Source organism: Zea mays, chromosome 2 (assembly GCF_902167145.1).
Source record: "Zea mays cultivar B73 chromosome 2, Zm-B73-REFERENCE-NAM-5.0, whole genome shotgun sequence".
NCBI lineage: Eukaryota > Viridiplantae > Streptophyta > Magnoliopsida > Poales > Poaceae > Zea > Zea mays.
The window spans coordinates 153,661,545-153,674,441 of record NC_050097.1 but is presented as its reverse complement, the minus strand read 5'-3'; the positions used below and the strand labels follow the sequence as shown (position 1 = coordinate 153,674,441).

Sequence of the window (12,897 nt, the reverse complement as noted above, 5' to 3'; positions counted from 1 at the left end):
GTCTAAGTGCTGGAAACAGGAAAAATCCAATTGAAAATGTCTTGGCTCGAGCAGCCAAGACTCTGCTGAGTCTGGGAGCACCGGACTGTCCGGTGGTGCACCAGACAGTGTCTGGTGCGCCAGGATGGCTCGAGCAAAGTGGCCGCTCTCGGGAATTCTCCGGCGACGTACGGCTATAATTCACCGGACTGTCCGGTGTGCACCGGACTGTCCGGTGAGCCAACGATCGGCCGGGCCAACGGTCGGCCGCGCAATCCGCGCGGGACACGTGGCCGAGCCAACGGCTAGAAGGGGGCACCGGACATGTCCGGTGCGCCAGCGGCTCTCAGGCTGCCAACGGTCGACTGCACCATTTTTGGAAGGAAATCGGGCACCGGACAGTGTCCGGTGTGCACCGGACTGTCCGGTGCGCCAGTCGACAGAAGGCAAGATCAGCCTTCCTAGAATGCTCTCAACGGCTCCTAGCTGCCTTGGGGCTATAAAAGGGACCCCTAGGCGCATGGAGGAGTATACCAAGCATTCCTACAACATTCCTAAGCACTAAGACATCGATTCCGTGCCTTTGATTCTTTGCAATAGCAATTAGAGCTCTAGTTGAGTGGTGAACTCATTGAGTTGTGTTGTGAGCTCTCGTTGCAACTTGTGTGCGTGGTGTTGCTGTGATTTCTTGTCTTGAGTGCGTTGCTAATCCCTCCCTTGCTCTGTGCTTCTTTGTGAATTTCAAGTGTAAGGGCGAGAGGCTCCAAGTTGTGGAGATTCCTCGCAAACGGGATTGAGAAAAGCAAGCAAAACACCGTGGTATTCAAGTGGGTCTTTGGACCGCTTGAGAGGGGTTGATTGCAACCCTCGTCCGTTGGGACGCCACAACGTGGAGTAGGCAAGCGTTGGTCTTGGCCGAACCACGGGATAACCACCATGCCATCTCTGTGATTGATCTTGTTGGTTATTGTGTTTTGTTGAAGATTCCTCTCTAGCCACTTGGCGGTTATTGTGCTAACACTTAACCAAGTTTTTGTGGCCTAAGTTTTAAGTGTTACAGGATCACCTATTCACCCCCCCTCTAGGTGCTCTCAGGCTGGCCCCTCGGAAGGGTTCAACAGCCGCCTTAGAGCACGTGGGCTCCACACCCACTACTGGTCAGAGGTTCGAAGGCCGGCCCCTCGGAAGGGTTCAACGGCCGCCTCAGGCTACTCGGGCTCTGCGCCCACTACTGATCAGGGGTTCGAAGGCTGGCCCCCGAAGGGTTCACAGCCGCCTCAGACACAGAGCGAGGGATGACCATGGGTACGTTCGATACATAACCAAGGCTCGGGCTGCACTCCCGAGGTACCCTAGGACATTTCCGAGACCAGCGGGAACGATCTTGTAACGAAATCCCATCAGAGGGAGGCATCGAGCCCTCGGACCCCGTCGACTGGGGACCGGGTCCGGCAGATCAACCGCAGGTATTTTTGGGCGCGCCTCTGGGCCTCTAGCCGACCCCTAGCGAATGGGGCACGGACGTCCGCTCGGATTACCCGCCTGCAGCTCACCGGAGACACCATGTTCGGCGCCCACCGAGGGCAACATGGCGCTTTCCCCCCTCCTCCTTGCGGAAAGGCAACGCAGGGGCGTATGTAAAAAAGTCGAGTTTGCCCCTAATCGCCCTCTCGCCCTGTGCAGAGGCTCGGGGGCTGCTCTCGCAAACCCGGCTCCAGCCAAACCGTTGACAGCGTCAACATACCAGCCCGAAAACTTGGGACCCGACTGTACACCCGGGCTATGGCCAGCTCGCATAAGGGAACGACCAGACCAGCCGAAGCATTACGCGAGGCATTAAGACCTCGGAGGAGTCAAACCACTCCTCCGAGGCCTCGACACCCGGCGGGTGCGCTCGCGCGCACCCACCGGAACAAAACGCAACCGAGAAAGGCTGGTCCCCTTGCAAAAAAGTGCGACGAAAGCCTCCAAGCGAGTGCTAACACTCCCTTCGAGGCTCGGGGGCTACTGTCGGGGACCATAATTAGGGGTACCCTCAAGGCTCCTAATTCTCAGCTGGTAACCTCCATCAGCATAAAGCTGCAAAGGCCTGATGGGTGCGATTAAGTCAGGGATCGGTCCATTCGAGGGACTCGTTCACGCCTCGCTCGAGCCTAGCCTCGGACAAGGGCAGCCGACCCCGGAGGATCTCCGCCTCGCCCGAGGCCCCCCTCCAGCGGCGAACATATTTCCGGCTCGCCCGAGGCCATGTCTTCGCCAAGAAGCAACCCTGACCAAATCGCCACGCCGACCGACCAAATCGCAGGAGCATTTAATGCAAAGGTGGCCTGACACCTTTATCCTGACGCGCGCCCTTCAGTCGACAGAGCCGAAGTGACCGCCGTCACTTCGCCGCTCCACTGACCGGCCTGACAGAAAGACAGCGCCGCCTGCGCCGCTCCGACTGCGGTGCCACTTGACAGAGTGAGGCTGACAGGCAATCAGGCCCGGCCGCAGGCGCCATAGGAAGCTCCGCTCCGCCCGACTCAGGGCTCGGACTCGGGCTAAGCCCCGGAGGACGGCGAACTCCGCTCCGCCCGACCCAGGGCTCGGACTCGGGCTAAGCCCCGGAAGACGGCGAACTCCGCTCCGCCCGACCCAGGGCTCGGACTCGGGCTAAGCCCCGGAAGACGGCGAACTCCGCTCCGCCCGACCCAGGGCTCGGACTCGGGCTAAGCCCCGAAAGACGGCGAACTCCGCTCCGCCCGACCCAAGGCTCGGACTCGGGCTAAGCCCCGGAAGACGGCGAACTCCGCTCCACCCGACCCAGGGCTCGGACTCGAGCTAAGCCCCGGAAGACGGCGAACTCTGCTCCGCCCGACCCAGGGCTCGGACTTGGGCTCAGCCCCAGAAGACGACGAACTCCGCTTCGCCCGACCCCAGGGCTCGGACTCAGCCCTGTCTTCAGCCGACGGTCTCCGCCTCGCCCGACCCAGGGGCTCGGACTCGACCACGGCCACGGAAGACAGACTCGACCTCGACCTCGGAGGAGCCTCCACATCACCCAACCTAGGGCGCGGGCCAGCCACGTCAACAGGAGGCGCCATCATTACCCTACCCCGAGCTGACTTAGGCTACGGGGAACAAGACCGGCGTCCCATCTGGCTTGCTCCGCCAGATAGGCAATGATGGCGCCCCGCACGCTCCCTGACGACGGCGGCTCTCGGCCCCCTTACGGAAGCAAGAGGACGTCAGCAAGGACTCAACCGCCCCGATAGCTGTCCTTCCGCCAGGCTCCAGCGCTCCTCCGACGGCCACGACATCACACCAACTGGGTGCCAAAACCTCTCCGGCTGCCACGACGGCGTGTACTTAGGGCACTAGCTCTCCTCCGCTAGACACGTAGCACTCTGCTACACCTCCCATTGTACACCTGGATCCTCTCCTTACGTCTATAAAAGGAAGGACCAGGGCCCTCTTACAGAGGGTTGGCCGCGTGGGGACGAGGACGAGACAGGCGCTCGCGTGAGGCCGCTCGCTCCCTCTCCTGCGTGGACGCTTGTAATCCCCTACTGCAAGCGCACCCGACCTGGGCGCGGGACGAACACGAAGGCCGCGGGATTTCCACCTCTCTCACGCCCGTATCCGGCCACCTTTCTCCCCCCTTCGCGCTCGGCCTCGCGCCGACCCATCTGGGCTGGGGCACGCAGCGATATTTCACTCGTCGGCCCAGGGACCCCCCGGTCTCGAAGCGCCGACACCAGGTTACAATGAATATGGGGCAAAAACACATAATGATCTCTTCCGATTGTTTACAAATTGGGTATTACAGGCTTACACTCTATTTGACTCTCTAAAAGTAGTAATGGGTCGAGAGGCCCATCAGGTGTTTCACAGCTTAGCCCTTTTCTATTTCTACAAGGATTTTCCTGTTTGACTCTGTTTGACTCTCTAAAAAATTTAAAAATTAGAATAACCTATAACTCAGAAGATAGAGAGAGTATTTATTACTAACCCTTGGTTAATATGTTTAACGATTTAAATTCTTTGATTTGATGAAAAAACGATACCAAGATCACTACTTTCTGAAGAGAGCACCAGGCCTCTCTAATTACTGATGAGTTAGTTCTCGAGTTGTACTCTGAAGACGAACCTTTTTCTCCATATGTGTGTTCAGGAATGATGGCTAACAGATTCCATGCTCGACTATAACTTGATTAAACATGACGTGGGATGCCACTCTTTTTAAAAGCTAAAATATTAGATGTCAATATATTGTTTAAATTTGTTGTCCATTCTTATTTTCACTGGATGTTGAAGATGTGATATTTTCAATGTTCATGTATGATGCCTCGAAAAGAAACCTGTCTGCGACTCCTGAAATCAAGATGTGATGCTGGTGTATTATTCCTACCGTCCTAGTTTCAACTTTCAAGCTATATATGATATAGGGTGGGGGGACTACGACTTTCAGACATCTTTTTATTCTATGGTGTAGTCATGTATGGAGAAAAAAAGTAGACTTTTTTCCATCACGGGGCGTTTGAATCCCTTCATTTTAAAGGAATTGGAATTCACTCAATAAAGTAACTTATTTAGTTTGGAATTTGACATTCTACCACTTTCTAAAGTTCAGATATAAGTCTATCTCAAATTCATAGGGTAGAGGATAGAAAATGATTTTATGCATTAGTAGAATTTGTTTCTACTTTGTAACTTACATGACACTCTTCGTCTCACTCTTCTATAGTAAAATTATACCACATAAATATCTCCGATATCTTGCTAATAATATTATACAAATATATTTTGCATAAAACTGAATTAGCTTAATTGATATATGCATAAATTACTATTGTTAGAATGGAATTCAATTCCAATGATCTAAACGGGACGTCAGAGTCTCTACTACTTATTAAGGCTGCAATAGTAGTCGGTCATTCCCTATTCTGCCCATTCCGTGTTCTGCCATTTCGATTCCCTCCTCCCATTCCGTGTTCTGCCCATTCCGTGTTCTGCCATTTCGATTCCCTCCTCCCATTCCGTGTTCTGCCATTCCGTACAGCCCATTCTCATTCTCATTCCCCCGTACAACCGGCGTCTAGCTAAAATTAAAAAAATACACATGGCCCCAAGGGGATTTGAACCCATGACCTCTCAAGCAAATGCTAGCAGTAGCTACCACTACACCATATGTGTGTTTATGTCTACATCTATAATAGAAAACACATCTACTACATCTCTCCCCAATCCCACCTGCTATCCTTGCACAATGCGTAGTATTAGATAAGTATCACCGAAATTCTTGAACTATATTTTTGGATGGAGTGAGTAGTATTTAAAGAAGAGCCTTACATGCAATTTCTTTTGTTTGAATAATATTTTCAACTTAAATTCCTTTTTTGCATGCATGACATTTATTCTTCGTAATATTTTTTCCATGGATCTGACTTGTGAGTCATTTTTATATACCAACGTCAAACATGAATCCATGTTTCTTACTTGAAAACCCTAAACAAACATAATTAGCAGGAGGCACTTGCGTTGGGGTCACTCATCGACGACAAGAAGAAACTTGGCGACCGCCAGTTCGACCTCTAGAAACAGCCCTACATGGCCGCATGTGCCGCTATGTACGACAAGCTCTGGCGCCGCCGCCGTTTGGACGCGGTGCAGAGCGGCTGCTCCGCGCTGTCCATCGTCAAGCAGGGGACCTCATGGTCGTTGCCAACATCGGTGACTCTCGGTTTGTTCTGAGCACTGCATTCAACGACGACACCATCACGTCGTCCAGCTCATCGTCCACCTGAAGCCCAACCTGCCACGTAAGTCGCTACTGACTGACCATGAATTTTTGTGCGCTGAGACGATGGCCGTTGCTGACGTTGTATGAGTGTCTTTGGACATGATGTATGTAGAGGAGTAGCGCATCTGGTAGTGCAACGGTCAGGGGTACTACCTTACTGATGAGCCCGGGGTGCACTTCGTTTTATAGCCCAGCCAAGAGTCATCAGTACTCGGTATGTCGCGCGTGTTCGATGACTACTATATCGAGGACTATGACGTCATCTTGGCGCCAGAGGTGACGCAGAGGAGGACCGACAACAATGACCAGTTCGTCATCCTTGCCATCGTTGGGGTAGCTTTTGTGCCGACTTGTCTTTAATTCTCTTCGCAAACACACACTTGCCTTTTTGTTTATGCAAAAGCGTATGGTGGTATGTGTCTGATGACTAACGATGTACGATGTAATTTCTTCCGGTATGTGTGGAACATGCTCTATAATGATGAGACCATGTAAATCGTGACATATATCGAAGTCTGCATGATACTGATGGTTACAATGTAGTGGTAAAACAGATAGATTATAAATAACAAAATTTATGTATGGCCAGAATCACAAATTGATTTTGAAACATTTTCTCATAATGGTATAACACACATTTTGTATATAAGTTATTGTAGTATACTAATATTATATATTCCCGTTGCAACATACGGGCATTCATCTAGTAAATATAGAATGGTGAAAACAAAGGTTCCTTAATCTGGAGCTTACTAGGGTTACAGCCTTGGTAAACTGTTCAAACGAACAAATCTATGCTGCACTGGCTGCGTTACCATGATCATGCCATGTAAACTCAGTGATAAACTGCACAAGCACAACCACTTCAGATTCAGGATGTGATTAGTTGAATCTAGGCTAAGTGAGACAATGACAAACCCTTAACGTTAGCCAAGCAGCCTAGGGGCAAATTCAAAGAATTAAAGAACATCGACACACTTGTCTAACGCCAAACTGCCATGGGCTTTCTACAAGAAAGTTCTCAGCTGCTCTGGTGCAGTGGCACTGTGGCATTAGACAGATCAAGGATTACCCAAGACAGGACACCTGGAAAGCGAAAACCTCCTCGGGTTCCAGAATTAGTTGCACACACTGATCATCGCTGGAGGTTGTATCCCCTCTTCCATATCCGAAAGAACATCCTTCAGCTGGACATCACCTGCCTCAAACAGACTGAAATCTGCCAGACCTACACCATCCTTGCTTCCTTCGTCAGCCGCAGAACACCCATCGAACAGGCATCCGATGTTGCAGTCGAAGTCTGCGTCAGCGAACCACTCGCTCAGATTGATTGAGCTGCCAAAGTTTGGTCTCGACATGGTGTCTAGCTCGTAATCCATGCAAGGGCTCCACAAGCCCTCTTCGATGCTGTCGTCGACTGTGGTGAGGGGCTCCGCGGTGTCGTCAGGCACCGCGTTCTCATCGGGTTCTGCACTGCCATCCGGTGTCTTGGCTTCGCTTGACTCCGGCTCTTGCTCTGTAGTTCCGGTTTCGCTCTGATCAGGTTGAGGTTCTTGGTTGAGTGCCGGCACCACCTGTGGCTCCTGTTGGAGCTGTGCCAGGAACAGCGGGTGGTCCAGGTAGCAGCTGATGTCGAAGTTGGTTACAGCATTGACGCCACGGTATTCAATGGCCGCAAGGTCATAGGCCTTGGCTGCCTCTTCTTGAGTGTCTGCAGAAGCGGACGAATGGTTAAGTAGTCTGTCTGAATGGGTGGATAAAAACAGATGTTCAGACATGACGCTTGGCTAATTTGTCCAAGTGCCCTTGTTCTCAGAGTACAGTAGTGCCTGTCGAAAGTAAGACAAAATGTTTGGTGACACAGATTCTGGTAAATGTATATAATTTGTTGGTTTTAGAAAGAAAGAAAAAAAAAGCATGCACATAGATTATGCTTAGTGTGAGATACTGAATTGCAGACAACGGCTGCTCACTAATCTGAATGGACGGTGGGCTGCTTGCTTGCACATGTGCCAGCCACCGGACATATCCAGTCTCAGTGCAACTAGTTAAACCTTTGTGTTTTCCTGTCACTAGGCTTTTATGATGGTAATAGGGGGGTGAAAGCAAATCTGTGGTCTGGATCTTGAATCTTGATCTAGTTTTGACACAGGGCATGCTTGCTGCACGTGAAGAGATCACTGGCTGCTATTGCTGAGTCACGCAGACAAGTGAAAAAAAGAAAGAAAGAAATGAAAAAGGTCGGCAGTGCTGGGGAATTGAAGATCCCTAGGCACCATCTCATTGTTACTGCCACTAGCAGCGGCTGGCAGGTGAGTGGTGACTACTCCCATCACGTGCTTGTCACATGAGCTTGGAGGGTCATGTAGTTTTGGCTGGTAACTAGCCAACAGTTTTGCCAGTTTTATGCCACTGATTTTTATGGCTAAGTTGGAGTGTCGAGGATCAGCCGTCTGGGGATCGCTCACAGGACAGTGGTATCTTGGTCTCATGGTCTTGATCTTGACAGTCAAGACAGGGACAATATTTTTGGGCAGGGGAAGTGCGTCAGTATTATGCTCCTGTATAGTATGATCTGATTTGATTGAGGATCAGATCCAGGGTTTATCTTTGAATTTTTTTTATAATGAAAAGGAGAGGTTGCAGTCAGGATCACCATGTCTGAATAGGGAGGCAATATAGTAGTAAGGGAGTTGCCAAGCCTGCATTGAATGGAAACTAAGAAATACGAGCCATTGAATCGTGCAGGAGTTAGGTTGATCAACTTCATAAAAACTGGTTAAAGTTAGGTGGCCCTTGCAGTAAGTAGTAGGACAGTTCCACAACAAACAAGAGCTGCGCTTAAATGCTGGCGTGAACTGACTTGTTAAAAGAAGCGCAAAGAGCATGAAACCATAGATTATCATTGCGGAATGTATGTAGTACGCTGCCTGTCCATCCATACCAAATGTTCCCAAGTAGAGGTACTTGTTCCCAAAGACTCGCCCAATCCGTGCCTCCCACCTCCCGTTGTGGTGATGCCTAGACCATCAAAGCAACAAGAACATGAAAAAAAAAATTCATTCTTTTAGCTTATTGAAGGCGTGCATCATGATCCTTGAAGAATGATGCACTCACTGGTTTCACAAACAATTTTAGTACTAGTCTGTGATGCATGCAGTTCAGAGCTGGCATTTTCTAGGTGCACAGAAGAACAATGCCAGGTGGGTGATGAGTCATGCATGACATGGCTGGCGTGTGTGACGTGCCACAGGCCCGCCCAGGTGATGCGTGTGCCTCTGACGTTATAGGTTACAGGTGGACCTCATCTTGTGCCGTGTCTGTCACCCAATGCAACTAGAGAGGCAACGACTGCTATGCAAGCAGTACTTCTGTACAAGCGTGCAAGCAAACCATCTGATCCATTAGATGGTGATCCAACCGTATGTCACATTTAACACTTAAACCTTTCCACCACCAGCTCAATAATCTTTATAAAAACCCCTAACAAACCATAGTTGTATCTATGGTTGGATCGTAATCTAATAGATCAGATGGTTTGCTTGCACGCTTGCACAAAAGGACTGCTTGCATAACAGTCGTTGCCAACTAGAGAACGCTGGTGTGAGTTAGTGTGCCTGCAGCCTGGACCCCATTTCACAATCCAGTGAGACATCCATTTTTTTGCCCCTGGAGCTGCACAGCCTCTTGACATGCCAGGTGTGCTCCATCATTCCATGGTCAGTGCATGTGCTGATTGAGCTAGCAGATTTATACACCCTACATGAATGTGGAGATCCTACCATTTGCTACTAGGTGATCAATCGAGATGTAGGTGCTGGAATCAAGATTAGCACATAGTAACACAGTAGAATAATATAAGCAGTATAAGCACCTGGCGACGCCTCTGTACTTGGAGACGCCCCTGGAGAAGCCGCTGCTCCTGCGGCGGAGGGAGGCCAGGTACTCCTCCCGGGACACGGCCTCCATCTCCGGCATCTCGCTGGAGTAATCCTCCACCTGCACCGGTCAAATCACCATGCTTCTAATCCATTGATTCCGTAATAACACTGGACAGTAGTAGTAATGTCGACATGCATGCACAGGATGAGGATGATATGAAACGCAAACAAACTTCGACGGCCAGTTACTGCTCCTGCTTTTGCTTACGACCACGCATTAATGGAGCCTAGTCTTGTCCGCGTTTGTATACATATAATAATAATGCCATGTTTTCCTACTACTACTACTACAAGTCGACAGGGGTTGTGAGCTCATTGCTCAGTGTCACCTTCATTTGCTACTACTAGCAACTGCCTGTCTCGTACTCTCTCGTTCATAAATATTTCAGCAAAATTTAAAGAAGAAAAAAACAACCCATTATTTCCCCATCAGCAAAAGTTAAATGCTTTTGTTGCCATGCATGAACAGGAGGATATACAACATCCTGGCTGTGTCGTGCTAATTAATCTTGGTGCAAGCAATGCCAATCCTTGCCTTTTATGCATATATCAGGAACAGACAGTTCTTAGTACAAGTAGGGACAGTTCCTAGTTTTTGAGCAGACGAGCAGTGCAGGAGGAACTTACAGGGAAGTTGAGCAGAGTCTCAGGACCCCAGTACTTGAGAGCTGCGAGGTCATAGGCACGAGCAGCTGCCTCCTCGCTGTCATACGCCCCTGCAGATCATGCACAATTGACAAATTAATCCCCCCGGCTTTAAGACAAGGACGCAGATCACGGCATGATCTGGCGACAAGTAACATGAAACGAAATCTGGCAACCAAGAGATATATTCGAGAGCAGAGGGCTTTGCTGTGGGAGTGGGACTTACCCAGGTAGACTATTGAGGTGATGCAGCCAGCAGTAGATCACAGGCACATGCAGATCACCGGCGCCAAGGGGACCACCATCGCCAAAGATTGAAGAAAAAAAATGGAGATAAACAAAGCCTGATCAGTATGTCAGCCTTAAAGAAATTCGGCGCACTTTCAAAGAGAGAGAAAAAAAGGATCGCTGTACTGTGGTACTGGGCAGATGCATCAGGAATTCAGCATCCTTGCATAGGACACAAAGGACCTCAGTTGGGTTCCTAGTATTGGGTTTTGTTTATGGTCGTAGTACCACCATTGCTGCTTAATCCTCGTATTAAGATTTAAGACTGGTTTTGTTCCTCTTTTGGGAGAGAATACCGAACAGGATGAAAACGGATGGATTCTTGATGATGATGATACTCGGAAAGAAGTACACACCTTGCCTGCCTTTCTTCTTGTTGTGGAGCGCGGCGAGGCAGTGCTTGTCCCAGAGATGCGCCTCGAACCTGCCCGTCCACCTGTGCCTGCGTTGAGACAGCACGCACGCACGCACGCATGCAGCGCGACGCGTGTGGATGTTGATGAGATTCCAGTTTTCTTTTTCTTTTTTTCATGGAACAGGAGAACTGGAGACAGGAGTAATGCGGATGGACATGCTTTTCTACTTCCTAGCTATCGGAATTCAGAAAACGACCTGCCTTTTCTTCTTTCTGAAAGCGATGCGCGGAAAATGGAGCAGGAGCAGGGACGAAAGGGGCGGCATGGGCTGGGCTGAGGAAACAGGGAGCAGAGGAGCTTGCCGCGGCACGTTCGATCGAGGAGCGGTGGAACGAGCAGGGCGGCGGCGGCGGCGGATGTGACATGCAGCTGAAGGTAGATTTCGCGCTGCAAGGCGATCGGAGTTGTGGGGGGAAGCGCAGCTGCGGCCTGCGGGGCGGGAGTGGAGTGGAGATGGGATCGGACGGAGCTCCGTTGGCGGTGAGTGAGAGAAGAAGCGAACTTTACGGCAATGCAGGATCCGCGGCGGCGGGCTGCTGTCGGGCTGTGGGTGGGTGGGTCGGATGGGATCGGGACGAGGGAGCCGTGGGCCGCCGGCGGCCGGAATCAAAGCGGTGGAAATGGAAGGGAAGGGAATGGAAGGCATGCATGCGATAGACGCGTACCTGGTGACTCCCCTGTAGACGGAGCTCCTCTTCCCCGCGGCGGCGGCGGCGGGGTCCTTGCGGATCCTCTTATTAGGCTCGGCGCCGGCCTTGGCCGTCGCCGCCCTCCGCCTCTTTCCGGGAGGGACGAGGACGGTGTCCGCGGAGACGGAGGACGAGGAGGAGGACGGCGACGGTGGCGGAGGAGACTGCCGTTGAGATCTCTCCATGTCCGTGGTCTCCGTCCCCCCTCCTCCTCGATGAACGGTGGTGGTGCAGCGCGGACGCGGTTGTGCAGGGGAGCCGGTGGTGAATCTGACTGGCGGCGAGGCGGGGGAGGAGGAGGAGGAGGAGGAGGACGGGGTTTTTATAGAGCGGTGGCGGTGGGGGGTTTTTGCGTTGCGCCTCTGTGCCAACTGCCATTGTTGTTGCGTGGCGCGTGCTGCTTCCCGTCCCGTCCGTCTGGCCCGGCCCCCCCGTTGTGCTCATGCAGTCTTGCCTTGCTCGTGCTCGCCTGGCATCTCGCCATCTCTGTGCCGCCTACTCCTACGTGGCACGCCGCCGTGAGGAGGCAGGGGACAGGTGGACGGACACGGACGCGCCTCCACCTGCCAGCCACCTGCGAAGGGTAGCGTCGCAATGCAACGGCAGTGCGGTTGCGTCAGCAGCAAACACATGTTGGACGCGCCGTGTCCAAATGGCGCCAACCGCCGGCGCGCCGCCGCGCTTGCAGTCCCAAGGCGGGGGGTTGTCCTCTCTGCTCTCTCCGACGCGCGCCGGCGACACCTGTCGAAGCAGAGCAGGGCATGGGGCGCAAGCAACAAGTAGCCAAGATCAATCATCAAACAAAACGTTGAATTCAAACCACCCCCGTGCTGTGCTGTGCTGTCCAGCTGCTGAGTTAAACGATAATCTACTTACTGTTTGGAACACAATTTTTCCCCTCATCATTGAGCAGAAAGCTTCGTGAGAGGAGAGAGTTTCATTCATATAAAACTCTGAACTTCCTTTGGAATGCGTGATTTTTTTTATTTCTTGCGTTTTTCTATAAAAATAAGCTGATTCATGTGAAACTAAAGGGGTGTTTGGTTTCTAGGGACTAATGTTTAGTCTCTTCACTTTATTCCTTTTTAGTATATAAATTGCTAAATATAGAAACTAAAATAAAGATTTAGTTTCTATATTTGACAATTTTGGAA

General features: G+C 51.2%; 1 protein-coding gene across 1 annotated transcript; it reads right to left on the bottom strand.

Moving 5' to 3' along the window:
* Window positions 1–6,364: 6,364 nt before the first annotated feature.
* Window positions 6,365–12,016, bottom strand: LOC100217237 (uncharacterized). The gene is made up of 7 exons (NM_001143592.1): window positions 11,720–12,016; window positions 10,995–11,080; window positions 10,577–10,585; window positions 10,333–10,421; window positions 9,639–9,763; window positions 8,709–8,785; window positions 6,365–7,475 (listed from the first exon to the last, which is right to left on the bottom strand). Exons 1-7 carry the CDS (start codon window positions 11,926–11,928, stop codon window positions 6,883–6,885), a joined length of 1,188 nt encoding a protein of 395 aa, NP_001137064.1. The 5' UTR covers window positions 11,929–12,016; the 3' UTR covers window positions 6,365–6,882.
* Between the last annotated feature and the right edge of the window lie 881 nt (window positions 12,017–12,897).

Excerpts from the sequence above, each read along its gene's own strand:
- LOC100217237 (NM_001143592.1), bottom strand. The coding sequence starts at position 11,928 with ATGGAGAGATCTCAACGGCAGTCTCCTCCGCCACCGTCGCCGTCCTCC. Across the intron at positions 11,081-11,719 it reads GTCTACAGGGGAGTCACCAG|GCACAGGTGGACGGGCAGGT; the intron begins GTACGCGTCTAT and ends GTCTCAACGCAG. Across the intron at positions 7,476-8,708 it reads CCTCTACTTGGGAACATTTG|ACACTCAAGAAGAGGCAGCC; the intron begins GTATGGATGGAC and ends CCGCTTCTGCAG.